The sequence below is a fragment of the Phaseolus vulgaris genome, chromosome 9 (genome assembly GCF_051622355.1).
Source record: "Phaseolus vulgaris cultivar YP4 chromosome 9, ASM5162235v1, whole genome shotgun sequence".
Classification (NCBI taxonomy): domain Eukaryota; kingdom Viridiplantae; phylum Streptophyta; class Magnoliopsida; order Fabales; family Fabaceae; genus Phaseolus; species Phaseolus vulgaris.
Window position 1 is genome coordinate 12,467,059 of NC_143506.1, and position 18,812 is coordinate 12,485,870.

The following is an 18,812-nucleotide window of genomic DNA, read 5'->3' on the forward strand; positions in this document are numbered from 1 at the left end:
ATTATAAACAAAAAGTCAAATATATAAGAAAAGAGTTATGTATTATTATACATTTAAAATATCCAATAATCCACAAGATGAATGCAAAAACTATATGAACTTAATTCTGTGGTTGAAGTTTTTAAGAAGTGAATTTTAAGTTGAACTCAACCTTATAAAATTGGTTTATAATGTGAGATTTGCACCCACTTATGAAATGTCTTTATTTATAGTCGATGTGGGATCTCCAACACATCATCGCCGATAAGTCCAACAAAGTCTCCTTAGAATAGACTCTAATATCATATTAAAAAGTTGACTTTAAATCTAACTCAATCCTATAAAACTGACTAATAATGTGAGTTTTGCATCCACCTATATAATATGAAATGTCATTATCTCTAGTTGACGTGAAATCTCCAATAGAAGTATTCAATACTCCATAAGATGAATGCAAAAAAAACACATGAACTTAATTCTTTGTGGTTGAAGTTGTGTTTATTTTAAGGCAATTGATATTTATTTTCAAATCACATCTTGGGTTTGTTGTCGTAATATTTGTTTCTCTTAAATGGCAAAATAATATTAATTTTTTTATGATATAATATCTTTATTTTTTTTTTATCAATATTTTTATTTATGTAAAAGTTATAGGAAGTTCACTCAATAATACATGTAATCTTCATATGGAAAATGAATAAAAGTTGGGAAAGGATGTTACCACTCAAACAACGAAAAAAAGGAAAAAAATAAAAATAATATATATATATATATATATATATAAAGAATGAAAAAAAATGCATACTTAAAAGTACTTTTAGATACTCAAGGCATGAAATAAGATCAAACAATTATACACCATTATATGATGTCACATGTCACCTTCTTAATTAAGGAAATCAATACAATAGTCATTTCAATTAATCTTATACTCACTCAAACAACTACAATTTTCTATCAAGAACAAAATGAATCAATTTAATGAAAAAAAAAGGTATATGATGATCGAGAACAAATTCTTCACCTACAATGTCAAGTTTCATAAATAAATAAATAAATAATTCAATTTTACCTTTGTCATGTCATGCTATAGTTGCCATATATGCAAGATACAATCATACAAAACAAGATTTGAAGTGAAAAACAACCAATCAACAATGGAAATGATTCAAAGTTATTAAAATTCCAGACAAAATTGATATTTTTTGTTTGTTACGTAAAAAAACACTGGTAAGGGTCCATTCCAATAGTTTTCTTATTACAAGTATTCAAAAGGTCTAAAGTTTGAACTAGGGACAAAAATCAATTTCACGTTATAGTATAAAAACAAAAAACATATTTAACCTTTATTAATATCAATTTAGATTCACCAAATAGTGTGGAACCAAGTACAACAAATAAAACTTTATTTCATTATAATAGTTTTAAACCATATTATTTGTGGATTACTTATTTATTGTTATTTAATAACTATACAACATATATGGATATCAAGGACCCAATTATACAATGTCAACATTGTCAAGCATATATATGGTATCATTAGAGGATGCATAAGCATAGACATAATACAACTCCTAAGTTTCATTTTTATTGTGATGATAGAAAATTCAAATACCCTTATTGAAAAAACCACCAAATTTCCTTGAACATCTTTTATTTTATACCAATTCTATTGATAGCAAGAATTGTGAGTGAAATACTCTACTATATGGCATGATGTATACATTCACATCACCTAGAGCTAAAGTCGACAACTTAATCCATAATGGTAGAGGATCTCCTAGGCCAATCACGCCAAAAAATTAGAAGCCTATTTTTTATGTTAGGTCAAGCTCCAAAGTTTGCTCAACTTTACATTTACGACATTGACAATGAAATGCAAAATAGAATTCATTTTTGCAGGTAAATGCATAATTTTTTTTAAAAAGACGACATTTATAAATATCAACTTTTGTAAATCTTTGATTTGATTTATAATTAATTATTTATAGTTGTTCGTTCTACATTCATTGTTTGTAAGAACCAAGGAAAAGTAAATTCAAATATTATCTACAATTGTCATCCATGCTTGATGAATATTGTTGAACATAATTTTATTCACACTTAATAACTTTAATCATATATTATTAGACTGTAATAATAAATAAATCCATTATTTTAATTAAGATTCATATAATTGAGTTTATTTGGACCTTAACTATTATTTTTGTTAGTTTTGTGTTTTTAAAGTAAACGATATGAAGGAAATCTCTACCTTTGTGAATGGACCAAATATGCAAAAGTTCAAGTTGCTTCTTTGAATCAAAACAGAAGCAAATATTTGAGAGGATTTTATGCAAAGTAGGAGATATTTTCTCCACCTAAGTAGGATTTGGATCTTTACTATCTTCTCCACGATCTTCCCCGCCAAAAGTGGTGCCTCCACAATGGAATGTGGATATGGTTGTTGATTTGTGTATTTAAGGAGAGTTAGGGAAACACACAGAAGACACCAATATCTTTGAGTGTAAAGCTACTTCCTTTGTTTATTTTTATGCATTTTTATCTTTGTATTTTTTCCTCTGCATGGAAGGCTAAACCTTTTTGGTTAATTCCTTTGTAATTTCCCATTGAGTTCTAAGGTTTTGATCAATAAAAGTTTTGTTTTTCAATTTTCTATAGTAGTTGTTTTAATCTTCTAATCTCCTGGAAAAAAAATTGTGAGAGGTATCAAGAGAGAGGAGATAAGCATTCTCATGGAGTATACGCATGGAACAAAGTGAGTACTAATTAAATCAGTAGACACATGCTTTACTGGTGAGATTCATTGAATTAAATTGATGCATGTTCTATCTGGTCTATCTCTGTGTAAGAATTGAATGATGATAATCTTTAGAAAACTTGTAAGAAATTCATTGGTGGAGGAACTTAGGAGTCAACCTACATTTTCTTTCCTATTTTTAATCTCTTTTATATTCTCCTGCTAAACAAACATACCACCCCCCCCCCCTCTTTACTTTTACTGTTATTACTAATCCAATTGTGTTGCAGACATGTCTTTCACATCTCTACAAACACTCCTCTAAGTAGCAAAAGAAACAACTTCACTATTCGAGAATGACTTTGTTATAGGCTTCAAAATATACCAAATGAGGCTCAAACTTTACTGCGATCAAGAAGACTATTCCATCAATTCATGGTGGTGTTAGCACGATTTGTTTAATGGGAAGTGTATCAGTCGCACAATAACAAGTGATAAGTAATATTCATTCTTCCAAAGGACTTGTTCAATACACAACAATAATTACAATTGATAATTAATTTAGACAAAAGAATATTTCCATAAATTATGTGTATGTTTAAAGGAATTAAAATTATGCAAATACAATTAAAACTATTTTTGGAATTTTATTGAACACTTAGAAAGTTGTAAAGATAAGAATTTATATGGTGAATTGTTATTAGGATTAGACTTTACCAAACCTCACTCTCATGCATATATATTTATGGCAATGAATCAACAATTTAAAATGTTTTTCTTGCATATTCTTGATAAACCAATGTTTATATATAGATGTAGGAAGATCTGTTTGGGAAGTAAGAAATTCCATTGACATCTCTTTCATTTGCAAAGAATTGTCGATGTGAAAACACAGAGACAAAAGGTTGATCTTTGAATAGGAAAAAAAGTGGATCCGCGGGGTCCCAAATGAATTGCTTATTCGAAAAAAGTCTTGTTCTTTGGAAGATTTATCTCATGTATGGTACTGCATGGTTCCACCCTACAAGAACTTTAAATCATTCTCTTGAAGCTCATTATCTTTATCATAAATGATTTGTTTGTCCCGAAACCCATAAGTTTACTCAAACTCTAATTACTTAGTACAGTGAGCCTAAGTTTTCTTATTAAAAGTCAGTTCCTTAAGCACTTAATAAGCAAGCTTACTTTCACAAAAAAAGGTTTAAGATAACTAATAAGTCAAGTTTCATTCCTAGATATAAACTTCATTTGTATTTTGCTTCGGTTCTTAATTACAACATATTTTTCAATACCAAATGAACCAAATATCAAGTCGTGCATGATCAAACTACAAAAAACATTAAGTATAGGGAAACAAATAATATTCTTTCATGAAAAATATGATAAAACTAAAAATATTTATGTGATTTAATTGTCTTTAAAAAAACCTAATTATTTATTTAATTTGATTCTTATGGGAATAATAAAAGATATAATCTTTTTATACTATATTATTATAAAAAATGTGAAAAAAATATATCGTTATTTTTATACTTAATATATTATTGTTAATTTATAATTTATGTTATACAAATAAAATAAATTATATCAGATATTGATTATATATAGGTAAATATGATAAAAGTAATTATTATTTAACATGCTCGAAATAAATTATAACATGAGTTAGACCATCACAATAAAATGAGGATTAAAGTATGTAATACTTAGACAATGTAATTGTTCTTGCCAAACGGGAGGTAGGAAGCTTGGAGGTGGTCTCTGAGATGATTCCCTTACGGAAATTACAATGTGATGAGGGAAGCTCCACCTGTTGACAATACTCCAACGATCAAGTTAGTGACAACATAAAATATCAAGGTGTAGTATGTATTGCATAAAATAATATTTGCCTTTGCTTTTTGGGGTCATCCTCTATTTATAGAGTTTTTCATCAGAATAATATCACCAATAGATCTAAATAATAACAATCATATATTTTATCTTCATGCATCAATTTATGAGTTTATAAGGAATAAAAAATTATCTGAATAAAATATCTTTATCAATCTATACTTCATTAGTTTTTCCCTATCTCCATGTAACTAAAAGATAAAGAATCTCTGATATCCGCTAAAATGTAACAACCATTTTCTCGTTACCTCACATCGGGTATATCTGATTAAGATCATATCGGTCATTTTACTGATATAACCCGGGCAATACATTAATTATCTATAGATTGTCTAACATGAGTTTTTCATTCATAAGTGAACAAGGATTAAACATCTATATAAAGAGAATTCCCCTCTTACTCTTTTGGTGTACACATTTACTTCTTAGTTTTACCCTTATATTAATATTTATTTTATTATTTTATCTGGACATTCTAATCATTTTGTTAATTTCTTGAACCGTTACTAAATAACCAACCATTTTTATGAGATTTGGTTTTGAAAGCTGTTTTTTTTTTAAACTTAATATTCTTGTTTGTTTTTAAAACTAATATATGTTGTATGTTTTGTTTTACACATCATGTTCTTGATTTTTTGGTGTTGGACCTTTTTCTCTTTTAATCATTTTGGGTCTTCTTTTGTTTTAGTCATTTTTCACATTGCTTCCAATTTGATATTCATTTGTAAGACTTGCATTAATATGTAATAATATTTTCTTTAATAATTAATTTAAATATTATAGTGTTTTAACTATCATTGTAATATTTTTAATTTATAAAAAACAAACTAATTAAAACTCTTCTCTAAATCCCTTTCTAAATTAAATGAGTTCAAGATTCAATAATGAACACAAAAATAGGATATCGAGTATATAATAAAGATTGGTTCCTCCTTTGCTCCTCCGAGTCGAGATGTCATCTCTGGTGATTCGAATAAGATATTGGACAGAGGACAACTTCATTCATTTATTTCTCATGAACGAAATTTTCGCTTATGTTGCGTTTGTATCTGTATTTTTTTATTTTTTATTTTATCAGCGTGTTTGTATTTATGGATATACGGTTCTTGAAGACAAATTTGTAAGATATTATGTGTTTGGACTGAGAGGTTGACACAAATATAAAAGAAAGATAAGCGAGAAGAAATATAAAATGAACCTCTCACATATGTAAAGAAGTATGATGAAAGTCACATAAATTTAGTTATTTTCCAATTTTATCCCAAAATAAATTGTACATGTCTTCAAAAGTATTAATTATATTTATAATAAAAATAAAAATATTATATACATTAATAAAAATAATTAATTATATATACATAATCAATTTTGTTATTAGTTTAGTATTTTAAAATATATAAATAATTATTTTATTTAAATAATATGATTGATGCATTTATTAAACATAATGTAATAGCTAAATTTAATAATTAAAATATAAATTTATTAAATGTCTAATTTTTCAAACCTTAATCATAAACGTTACAAGTAAATATGAATTTTAAAGTTTAATATATATAATATTTACGTTTTTAAATTTATATATTTCTCATAAACATTAATTATTATTTATAAAAAAATAAATATTTATAAAATTCAACATACTTGATATTTTTTTAAAATAAATATTATTTAATTAAAATATAATTAACCATTTTAACAACTTCCCACTTTCATCTTTATAAAAAAAATAATTCACTTTCCCCTCTATAAAAAAACTTCCACTCCTCTCTCTTAATTGCCGTGATGAATTACAATATTAATCTCTCACATCCTTTTCTACATCCTCACCTATTTTCTTTTTTCTCTTCTCTTCTATGTGGATAAATACGTATTTCATCCTCATTTTGTTTTCTATTTTTTTTGGTTTTAGTTCAATTGTTTCATCTTCTTTACATGCATTGTGTTTTTGTATATAATTTTTGTATTGGTTTACAATTGTCGTTATCAAATACATGAAGTTTGATCTTTTGATTGAATTAAGACGAGTGACTCTTCGTCCAGCACGCTCTCTTCTCCAACTCCAATCACTCACTCTACTCTCTTCGTCCACCCATGTTTTTACTCTTTAGAACATTACATTTGTATTTATCAAACAGAACAAGATACTTGAAATGTTTGAACGAATATATGTGTAGTCAAATATTTACAATACATACCAACAACACCATCTAATAAAATAAACATTTCATAAACATAATCAATGTAATGTTGAAAAGGATATATAACTTTTCATTTATCCAATCACTATTTTATCATATCACAATATATACTCAAAATTTTTGTGATGTGTAGCGTTATCACACGAACGATGCTACTACCTCCTACAACATCTAATATTTAAAAATTTGAACCAATATTATGTATTCAAATTTCGTTGTCTTCTTCATGAAATTCAACTTTTAAGGCATTACATAATTGATAAAATATTCATCAAGCTCGATGTTAGAAAAATATCCCAATAAATAATAAAAAATTATATAATATTTATATTTATATGTTTATTATATAATTTTTAAAATATTTATTCCACCCAACTCATCTTACGTAAATGCAAGCGTTTCTTCCTAGTTAGTTTAGGACAGCAAAGAAAATTCAAACACTCAAGTGATTTTGTTGTTATTCCTAAGTCAATTTGAGGACTAAATAAAAGGGAAAAGTAAAATGAGGAAAAGAGAACGAAACTCAATAACATACTAAAAATGCATTTGCTTTAAGTTTCGATGGAAATTTTGGCTTATTGTGCGTTGCGTAAACCGTGGTACACAGAGGAAAACCAGAATGGTCTAAGAATCATGCAGAACAATGCAGAGTCGGTGAATATAATTAAGAATATGAAAACAAAATTCTCCCATTTTTAATATATAAAAAAGTGCTGAGAAAGGTGAAATATTTAACTAAAAAACACATTTATATTTAATTTGAAATGAAATAAGTCAAACCAGAATAATGATCACGTTCAAGTAAAAACTACTTTTGTATTTCTTCACATTTAAAATATATGAAAAAAGAAGCATTCTAATATTTAGCCAAACATTTTATTGAGAAAAGAAAAAACATGTGTTTAAAATTGGAGATTTACCCAAACACCCCTATGAGACTAGGTCTCTGATAAGGAAACCGAAAGTTTATAAAATATGGTAGTGAAATAAAGAGCAATCTTTTGTTATTATGAGCAATCTTTGGCTTTGTCATAAAAATGAAACGAACCTTTCTTCAAATTCCTTGAATTTGAACCATCAAGAATTTTCCATGAACCTTCCTCCAACATTTTGTTACTTGCATAGTCAACGAGTTCATACCCTTTTGAATAAAATAAGATCAGCATTGAAACTTCCCGTGGGATTCTGTCTGGTGCAGATGACATTTGCAAAAATGTCTTGGAAGAAGAGACAGCATTAACTCCATTTAAAGGAACACTTATCTTCGCAAAATGTACCAAGGTAACCGGTTGTTTCCTAGGATTAAATTAGAACAAAACACCATAGTTTTTTTATCAGATTAAAAACTCAAATATTAGGAACTATATTCCGAAAGATGACGTAGGATTTGTAGAAGAAAAACACCATAGTTCTTTAATTTGGTAATTTATCTCACTTTTTCGTAATAGTTCATGCACCTGAGTGGATATTTGGAGGTCAAGTAATGTTAATCCACGTCAAGACACGATCTTTCTCGTCTTTGACTGCTCTGTTCTTCAGATCTCTATTCTTCCTCGCGTGCTCCGGCCGGTCAGCGGGGTACCTGCGATTGTACTCCGACGCTCAAGTCAGCGATGGTGTTTAACGATAATTCCCTTTCTGAAGTCTCTTTAGTAGGTTGACTTGGGCCTTGGCCATCTGGACCAAGCAACTGATGGCTAAAAACATGCTTAATTATCTCTGGGCCGTACTTGGTGGCTTCCTGAAATCTAGGGAATGTTCCAGAGAACGTGTTTGACTTATTCTGCGGAAATTATAACTGCTCGTTCCATGTATAACCATGTTCTTTATTTAATTAAGTCATTTAACGCAAACATTTTGGTCGTTCGGCACCGACCGGTACAGTTGAAATCTAATATCAGTTATGGAAATATTTTGTATGATAAAAGTATAGAAATAGTAAAATTTGTATAAAAGATAGAGAGGTCAAAAATGAAAAAATATTTAAATTAATAAATTGAAATGTCTATATATGTATAACGCTACCACTAACTTAAAATCCTAAAATATCTAACATGGATTTTCTTGAAATTTAATGTAACTAACCGAAACAAGAGTTAAAAATAAAGATAAAATCTTCAACCATAACAAAATTACTATATAAAATATTTAATGTTTGAAATTCAAGTAACGCAAAATATCATAGTTCTAACCACTGTGTAGAAGTCAAGATCTAATAAGGCTTAAGTTGTATCTCGTAACTTGTGCTTGAATTTTTATAAACTTGTTTGAGGATAAATGAATTCTTACGGTGGAGTTGTTTGATGCATAGTGTTGTATTATATTTTTTATTATTATTATATAAATCTGCGTTTTACCTTTAAAAAGTTGAATAATAAATAAAAGAATTATAAATTTATTGTTTTAAGGTTTTAGATTGAAGTTGAAATCAATATGTCATCTGAATTTGACATTGTGAGTGAAACGCTCTCGAAAAACCTATCAATTCTCAGTTTAAAAATGTACGGTTCTCCTTTGTTTATTGGTTAGTTTGATATTTTTGCATCCATTTTTGTTTTGTAAAAGTTAGGCTTGGTTGGAAGATATTTAGGGTGCAAGGCTTTGGATGTGTACTAGAAAACATTTTGAAGACCGTTGGAAGCACGATCCATCCAATAGTAATGCATCACAACATTGTGATCAGACACTTCACCTCGTCACCAATTCCTCAACTAACCTCTTGCAACACACTGGAGTAACCACTTTTTGTCACTGTGCTATTTGCTCAAAATCCCGTTATGAACTTTTCTTAATTATTTTTAGACAGACCAAAATCACTTCAATGGCATCATCAAATTGGAAGTTATAGCCTGAACAAAGAAGAAAATATCAAAATGCACTAAATCTAAAAATTAAGTTCAACAAAATTCTTGAATACAAAACTCAGCTAAAATATTAATGTCAAATATCATAAAAAATCAAATCAAGTACAAACTTATAACAAGTCTCAAAATTCATTGGTCAAATGACTTGAACATCTTAATATGCGATGTTGACGGAAAACAAAGATGATAGTTGTAAACGAAAGAGCAATATCAATTGTTTATGATGAGAACAAAGCCCATGGATTTGAACAAACCCGATGTTGAAGAATTTCCTTTCACGATTGAATTCTAATACTTCAGACAAAAAATATACTAATAATGCGATGAAAAAAAAATTACAAAATACTTCATAATTTGGCTCAATTCCCTATCTAGAACCATTTACATTTTTATTTCTCTATCTAGTACCCTTTTGTTTTTATTTCCCTATCTAGCACCCTTTTGTTTTTATTTCCCTATCTAGCACCCTTTTATTTTTTATTTCCCTATCTAGCACCATTTCAAAAATAAATAAATAATAAATTAAATATTTTTTGATAATTTTAATTTTGAATACATTAAAAAATAAGTATTTTTAATGTTTAAAATAGTTAGAAATATAATTAATGAATAAAGAAATGAGTTTTTACAAAATAAAAATAAAAAAGTAATAAATTAAAAATATTTAGTTAATTTTTTTTTAAGAATTAAGAAAATAAAAAATTAAACTCTACAACAACATAAAAGTTGAATCTATAAACATAGATTAATATTTGTTTTTATTATTATTAATTATGTAATCATGTTAATTTCAAGTAAACAATACAGGACATAATTATAAAAAAAATTAAAGTCAATTAGTATTAATTAATATTGAACGCACAAATAATATTGAAGTGTCTATCTACCTTAAATGCAAAATCCTAAAAAAGAAACTAATGCAATTACTACACTTAATGCTTAAAAATGAGAAAAAAAATGTAAAAATAAATAAATATAGAAAATAAAAATAACAACATTGCAACAGATTTTTCATGTTATGGAAGACTATTTGATGGAACTCATAAATGAAGAGTATTGGCCTGGGGTCAAATACTATGCCCAAGTTCCAACATGAAAATAACATAAGTCAAGTCAAATAAGAATTGATATGGACATAAGAGAACAACACGATCGAACAAAAAAATGTTCATATTGTCAAACACAAAAAGAACATGTCCCAACATTATTGAATTGTGCACTTCTCGTCATTAATTATGTTTCATTTCGCACAAACTATTTAATGTACCATTGAAGAAAATATTAAATGAATGATCATCTTTCATTTATTTTTCTTTTTATGATCAACATCTACTTATTTAGTATCGCCTTATATCTCTTATCTTTATTTTGTTTGGATTTTTATATTTTTTTATATCTTGTATATTTATCTTATTTTGTTTTGCTTTTATTTTATATCTTATATGTTTTTAGTTATTATTTTTTTCTGCCATTGTTTATTTATTTTTGTTTTTTGTTTTATTTTCTATACTTATTTATTTTTGCATTTTTTTCTTCTCATTTTTAAGCATTAAGTGTAGCATTTGCATTAGTTTTTTTTTTAGAATTTTGCATTTAGGGTAGACACTTTAATATTATTTATATGTCCACTGGATTAATTAATACTAATTGACTTTGATTTTTTTATAATTATGTCTGCATTTTTTACTTGAAATTAACATGATTACATCATCAATAATAATAAAAATAAATATTAATTTATGTTTATAGATTCAACTTTTATGTTGTTATAGGGTTTAATTTCTTATTTTCTTCATTCTTAAAAAAATAATTTAAACTAAACATTTTTAATTTATTATTTTTTTATTTTTATTTTGTAAAAATTCATTTCTTTATTCATTAATTATATTTCTAACTATTTTAAACATTAAAAATACTTATTTTTTAATGCATTCAAAATTAAAATTATAAAAAAATAATAATTTATTATTTAATTATTTATTTTTTAAATGGTGCTAGATAGGAAAATAAAAAATAAAAGGGTGCTAGATAGGGAAATTAAAAACAAAAGGGTGCTAGATAGGAAAATAAAAACAAAAAGGTGCTAGTTAGGGAAATAAAAGTGTAAATGGTGCTAGATAGGGAATTTACCCTCATAATGTGACTGCATAACTTGAAAATATTGACATTTTAGAAAAGAAATGAGTCGTGAGTAAAAAATATGATTTAGAAACAATATTTTAAAATAAGTAAATAAATATCTTCTTTGTACTAAAACTTTAAATTTTCGTTACCGAATTGAATTAGATTTTCATAGAAGCCCAGAAATAAAATTAAAGCGCAAAATAGCCCTACCCATTAAAAATAAAACAGTTCCCCGGATATGATCATCATGTAAGATCAAGGGTATATGGTTATAATTTGAATGAGTAAGCTACAATTAGAAAATAATAATAGTTAAAGCACTCTTGTATTGGATATGACACTACAATTAGGAAATGAATCAGATGTAATTAAAACTCATGAGTTTATAACACAAGACAGAATATGCACGTCCATAAACTGGAAGAGTAAAGCACCAGCCATAGGACGACATGAAATGCCAGAACTATAGTCTATTCACTTTGCTTGCGGAATGATGAATGATAACTGCCATGAGACTCTACGAATATAACATGTCTGGAAATTATACAGCAAAAAACGAAAAGCTGTGGATCCCTTCGATCCATATATAACACCAAAAGGGTACTATAGAATACCTTTGTCAGGCTTACAAAATGAAAGAGCCATGAAACACTGTATTTTCATAAATCTTCATTTTGATTTCTCAAGCCTATTGCATCATCAGTCACACAAACATTTTTATCCTTTGCCCTGTATCATTCTTTTTTTCTGTTTACTACCCTCGTTTAACATTTCTGCTCTACAAGGTTTTATGCATTCTCTCTCCCATTTCACAGAAGGTGAACCGGGCCTCATTTCTTCCACAGACATCCTAAGCATTATTTGATGTCTCATTAGCTTCTGTCGTTATCTGAAGGAGGTCTAAAGGAGTAGCGGCTGGATCCAACTCTCGACAACCCTTTGGAGCATTCTGAGCTTCTTGGCCTGTTAACAGGTAATTAGGAACCTGATGAGAGAATCGAAACATTTCTTCTTTAAGAATCCTCCTCTCCTGAACACGATCCGCATGCCTTTGAAACACAGTCCTAAAACCAGCAACCTTAACAAGAGGGGTAACCATGATGCCCTGTTCTTCATTGAAATCTTCGAGAACCTCCACCATATCATACTTGTGTATCACTTCATCTGGGGTATGTTCATTCCAATCAGGAGACCAGTCCCTGTAAAGAGCCCACACTTCCCCCTTTCCAGGAAAGATGCGAACAACACCTCTCGTGCCTTTTGTCCACCTAACCTTGTGAGAGAAAGAATTTAATGATTCAGATATTTCATGCTTGCCAGTTCTGAAATCCCCACAAGTCTTATAAAAACCAGAGCCCACCCAATCTATTGGGCCCAATTCGCTGTTGCTTCGAGAATTAAGCCAACTGATCCGCATTTTAAATGGCTTTATAGAGATCACCTTGTGAATTCTAGCATAATATCGAGGCATTCCATCATCATCATCATACGCAGCCCACACCTGGTCTTCCACAAAGGAACTTTCATCTCTGTCCAAATCAAAGTTATGAAAATCAGGGTCTGGAACATTGATGGTAACATAAGCTTGGTTCTTCTGAAGTGTATCATCACTTCTGACAGGGAAAGAATCAATGTTTGGATGCCTGTTACCATTGACAGAAGGCCCTCTCAGCTTTTCTGAACCAGTTGTTTTGCCATTAAATGCGCTTTTCTGTCTCTTATTCTCCTTATCCATGTTAATCTTAGCTTCAGCCATTGATTTCCATTCTTGAAGTTTCTTAATAATTTCATTGCGTGACTTGTCCATCAACATGTTTCGCATTTCAAACATCGACAATTCCCTTGTGCTGTAATGCTTTCCAGGCAGACCTGAAAAACCATGATTCCTTTCTGCTTCCACGTTAGCCTTTCCTGATTCAGAAAAGCTGCCCAAACCAGCTGCTCCGTGTCCCCCAGTCATATGATTAGCCATGTATCCTTGATAGCCATTAATGCGAATATCATCTGTCCTTCTTTTTTTCATAGGTTTTTCAGCTTTGTGAAAAGAACCCTCTCTCCTTACTTTCTCACTTGCCTGCTGCACAACACTTGCAGCTTGAGCTGCAACAGATGTTGATCCGTCTGTGCTACCAAAACTAGCCATTCTATTGTGAGAACCCCACTGAAAGTTTGTATTATTACTTCCAGTAGAGTGTTGAGAATTTTGATGCCGTTGTTGATGAGAAGACCAATTTGGTGGCTTAAAAACGTTTGGTGGTGGACCCCTCTCGACAGCAACAAAAGCTTCATTACAGTTTGGACATAAAAGGGTGTGATTCAAATAAATCCTGAGATATTCATAATGTGTCCTGCACCGATTGCAGATAGTCCAAAAGGTATCAGCCTTTTTATGTGAAGGAGGAACTGCAGTTGAAGGGGCCCGACCATTATTATTTCCAGTCCTGACATTTGAAGTTACATTCTTCTTTAAATTATAAAAACCATTTGCATTGGGTGCATCTGATTTAGATCCAACATGGTTGGAAGTGTTATGCTGGAATCCTTTCAAACTCCTCTTCTGGTTATATTCGAGTCTCTTGGTCTTATCTGATAACAAACTCCATGCCTCTGAAACCAGCTTAAATGCACCCTCTGCACCCAAAGACTTGTTTTTGTCAGGGTGGAGGGTGAGAGCCAGCTTCCTGTATTGCTTCCTGACAGTATCTTCATCAGCAAAGGGGCTCACTCCAAGTATACCATACCAATCCATTTCTCCGCTTACTTTATTCTCAGCAGATATATAGATATCAATTGTTGTCAAAAGCTGGGTAATATCCTCCAAATCAGGATACAGATTTTGAGCCTTGAGAGCAAATTTCTTTGCACCAACATATTCCCTTTCTGAAAATTTCCTCTCAGCTATTTCTTTGGCCCTAACTGCTTCATCTTTGTTGCATTCCATCATTATCCAGTAATCTTAATTATTGGTAAGTTACTTCCTCAGCCAATTAAGAGGCAGATAAATTGACCACGACTACTGGATTTTATATCAGGCCTCCTTTGCTTAAGGAAGCCCCTCAGACATGTACCTGAACCAATGAAGAGAAAAGTTGAAACACGATCACTAAGTTTCTTAATATTTTGGCGTGTGTGGGCAACAATTAAAAGTAAACCAACTCTTCAAAAACTATTAATTACAAAAGTTGAAGTTTATGACAGTGTGAACATTTTATAAAGAGTCTTCATTTTAAATAATTAGATGTGGGATCAGTTACATTGCACTACATAGGAAACCTCTATCATCACCTGTATGGAACAACATAAGTGTCATTAATGTCTATGGAAAATTATAATATTATTCAGTAAGTCAACAGAAATTCAAAATGAAGAAGAATGATAAGACACATCTCTTTCACGTAACCTTAAATCCTAATATTCACAGGTATGGGCATCTTCACTGATCAGACCTAGTGACTATACACGTCAATATTACAGTGTGATTTGATGGATGGAAACAAATTATGCGATAGTAACATTTGCCAATGTCAACATTTGTTTACTATCGGGCAGTCCTGGGTAATATTGGGTGGAACTTGGGTATAAAGAGACTGGATAATTGCCTTTTCCTCACTTGCAACATTAAGCGGGGATATCATAAAACTTACACGGAAGTGACTGATACAGTTACAAGGCCAGATTAAATCATGAAGTAGCCTTTATTGAAGAGCAGAAAAGGTAATGTGTTACACATATTGGTGCGGCAACAACAGAGGAAAATATGATAGGAGGTTGGTTACGGTAGTTTGGCCACAAGCAGAGATCACTAAAGATGAGAAGTGTAAAATGCAGGATTTATAATCGCATGAAAACGGGAAGAGGGAGACGACAAAGAACATCGGAGGAAGTTTTTAAAAGGAATCTCATGGTGAAAACATATCAGAGGATCGGGTCTTGAATTGGAGCCCAATGGTGTCATTCGACTCATGTAGCTGACTGCAGCTACTTAGAGAAGGCATTTTCTATTTTATTTTATATAGCAATATGACAACCCACATAGACAAAAAAAATCCAACCCAAACACTTAAACAGAATCCGTCCATGTATAATCAGAATAAATTTCCGAAACTTGGTTCTCCTACATCCTAAGTTATTCACTGACAGTGGAAGTTAGACCGAGTTCAACACACTCCAAAGCAGGTCTTAGTTTATAATATTCTAAATAGTTTTTCCAGTTACAAAACGGAAGGTGAGGACAGATCTACACGAAAGCGAACTACAGACGGCCACAAATCATGTAAAATATTATTTGCTAACCCAACCAAAAGCGAAACCAGCAGCTGCCGCTCCAGTTCCAGTCCCATCACACCTACAAGAGGAAGGTCAATCCCTTCCACTAAGCAGCCAGTCACTTATAAACTCAACACAACGCAACGAATAACTGATAATTACCTTGCATGATTTCCCCCTTTGAATAAAGACAGGGCACAACCAATACCGCGATTCATAACTTGCGAGCCCAGCATGAATGAATCGCAATTAAAAATTATAACTCCCAGTGAAAAATTGGAAGCATCAAGTCCATCCCAAAGCCCCCCGAGAAATGGAATTAAAAAGCGAAAGCGACGGAAGTCGAGAAAATAGGGAAAACTCAGAAGCGAAGCTTACGCAAAGACGTGTGAAGTGGAACAAGTGAAGGGAGGAGATAACAGAAGAGAGGGGGAAATGTTGGGACACGAACCTGTGTTTATTTGTTGGGAGAAGGAAATTCAAAGTGCGGCGAATCCCGCCACGGATCTACAGGAGCGGCGCATTTGAATAGAGGAGGCAACGGTCGAAATTGACGGAGGTGAAAATCTGCAATTGGAGGCGGAAACCCTAGGTGGAAGGTCGGGCGTGGCGAATCTAGGGAATTGAAAAGCGGAGAAAAAAGCGGTGAGGTGTTGGCGCAGTGAGGAAGATGAGGAGTGAGTGTGAGTGAAATTACCTGATTGGCGATGTGAGGAGAGAGAGGAGAGGGGAGTGACGTTTCAGGAATTTGAATCTGAGAAGACCGTCACCATGTACAATGACCCATCTGTCAAAGCCCTCAACAACTGTGAAGAATCTAATTTCCCCCAATTTACTACTCAGAAAATGGAACCCCCCTCTTTAGCTCCTTATTTTTCTTTTTTTTTTCTCCTTTTATTCTTCATCCATATACACTTTTTTATAATACACTGGGACCCACATAACTTAACCATGGTTACCTTTTAACTCTCACTCCAGTTGGATTTGCAACTTACGCCAAGAGGATTATCATTACATTATTCTTTTTCTCAATATTTGGTGTTTTTTTAGGTATGTGATTCCTATGAAAGCATAAAATGTTACAAATGTAATTAAATATATTGATATATTATTATCTAATTATAAATTAAATATACTTTAAAGTTATTGAGTTCTATAACAATTAACTATAAAATAGTGAAAATTTATTATAAAGTGGTGTTAAATATATGGAAATCTTATAAGTTTGTATTAGTTGGACTATTTTAAATAGACTACAATTTATATTATGTGCATCTAAATTGAATAATCATTTCTATAAGTTTTGCATTTCATTGCTAATTTGATTTTTTAAGTCAGGCCTTTATAGTTTACACACTAAACTTTTAATGGAAGTTGAAGATTATGAGAGATTGCATATATGTCTCCTCATGACATGGAGAGAAGGAGTATTCACGTATAATTGGAAATAAATATTAATTTTATGATATTACGAGGATAAAAAATAATTGCAATTACAACATTGAATGTTTCAAGGTAATCAAAGTTTACACTTGTTATTCAACACTTAGCAACCATTTGATAAACTTATTTGTATCTTATATTCATTTGATAAATGGAAGAGGTTAAGTCTTCACAAGAGTATTTTGATAAATCATGCACAATAGTGTGTCTTCTTAAAGTAATTTAATGAGAGATGAAATATGAGATGGAAAGTGATTATGTTTTAAAATCAAGTATAAAAATTAGTTTTAAAGAGATGATACCTACTACCTTAAGATGATGATGTAATTTAGTTATGAAGAAAGGGAAAACAATGAAAATCTTGCAAGTATTTGAGTGATCGGGTAATCATTGACATTGTGTTTGAATCAGGGGTGCACTATTGATGTAGATGGAAGTGAGGTGTACTCCCTCTTTGTTTTTGTGAATGTGAAGAGATGTGAAGGCGTCAAAGTGGATGGATGAGGGGAAAATGATTATTTACACATTTGCATATATTTATGAAGGAATGAAGAAAAAGTCACATGGACATGTTTACATTACATTTGTGTCCTTCAATTTATCGATTCATTTTCTAATTTTTAAAACATAACCAAATTTAAAAAATAAAAAGATAAAAAATTTACATAATTTTCAATTCTAAAAAAGTAAATTTTTGAATATAAAAATATAAATATTTCATTGTTACATATTTGATTAACAATCATATATGATAAAAATAATAATTACATTATTTAAAAAAGGATTTTTCAAAATATATTAATCATATTACAAAAATAAAAATATAAAATATATTTAAGATACAAATAAAATTATAAAATATATTTATAATAAAATAAAACTATTATATATTAATAAAAAATATTATAGAATTCAAACATTTTAAAAAAAAAAATTATGAATAATCGAATATATAATATTTTACAAATGAAGCATAATCAATTATCCACTAGTTTTAAAAGCATATCTATTGTTTTTGAAAACATAATCAATTATGCAATATGTTATAAATGAGACATAATTGATTATCTTCATTATATATGTTATGTTATATGTTGTTGGATTTATGTTTTTGTTTTTTTAATGAAAATGGTTAATTTTTTTTTAGTAATATGTATAAATATTGAATTCATTACTATTATAAAAAATTATTATACAATTAATAATATTATTTAAATTCAATACAAAATTCTTTTCTAACTGTATTTTATAAAATTATGAATATTTTGATTATTTATTTTTATCTAACAATTTTAAATC

The 18,812-nt window shown here is 29.9% G+C and overlaps 1 protein-coding gene across 3 annotated transcripts; it reads right to left on the minus strand.

Annotated features, from left to right (window-relative positions):
- Positions 1–12,150: 12,150 nt before the first annotated feature.
- Positions 12,151–16,966, minus strand: LOC137820181 (DnaJ heat shock amino-terminal domain protein). 3 transcript variants are annotated; one of them, XM_068624094.2, is made up of 3 exons: positions 16,768–16,966; positions 16,522–16,685; positions 12,151–14,872 (listed from the first exon to the last, which is right to left on the minus strand). In XM_068624094.2, the coding sequence occupies exon 3, from the start codon at positions 14,746–14,748 to the stop codon at positions 12,655–12,657; it is 2,094 nt and encodes a 697-aa protein (XP_068480195.2). In that variant the 5' UTR covers positions 14,749–14,872; positions 16,522–16,685; positions 16,768–16,966; the 3' UTR covers positions 12,151–12,654. The 3 variants fall into 3 exon arrangements, 2 of the variants coding, with proteins under 2 accessions (XP_068480195.2, XP_068480196.2); XR_016515500.1 differs by lacking the exon at positions 12,151–14,872 and adding an exon at positions 16,024–16,149 and having other exon boundaries at positions 16,233–16,685; positions 16,768–16,939; XM_068624095.2 differs by lacking the exon at positions 16,522–16,685 and having other exon boundaries at positions 16,768–16,962.
- Between the last annotated feature and the right edge of the window lie 1,846 nt (positions 16,967–18,812).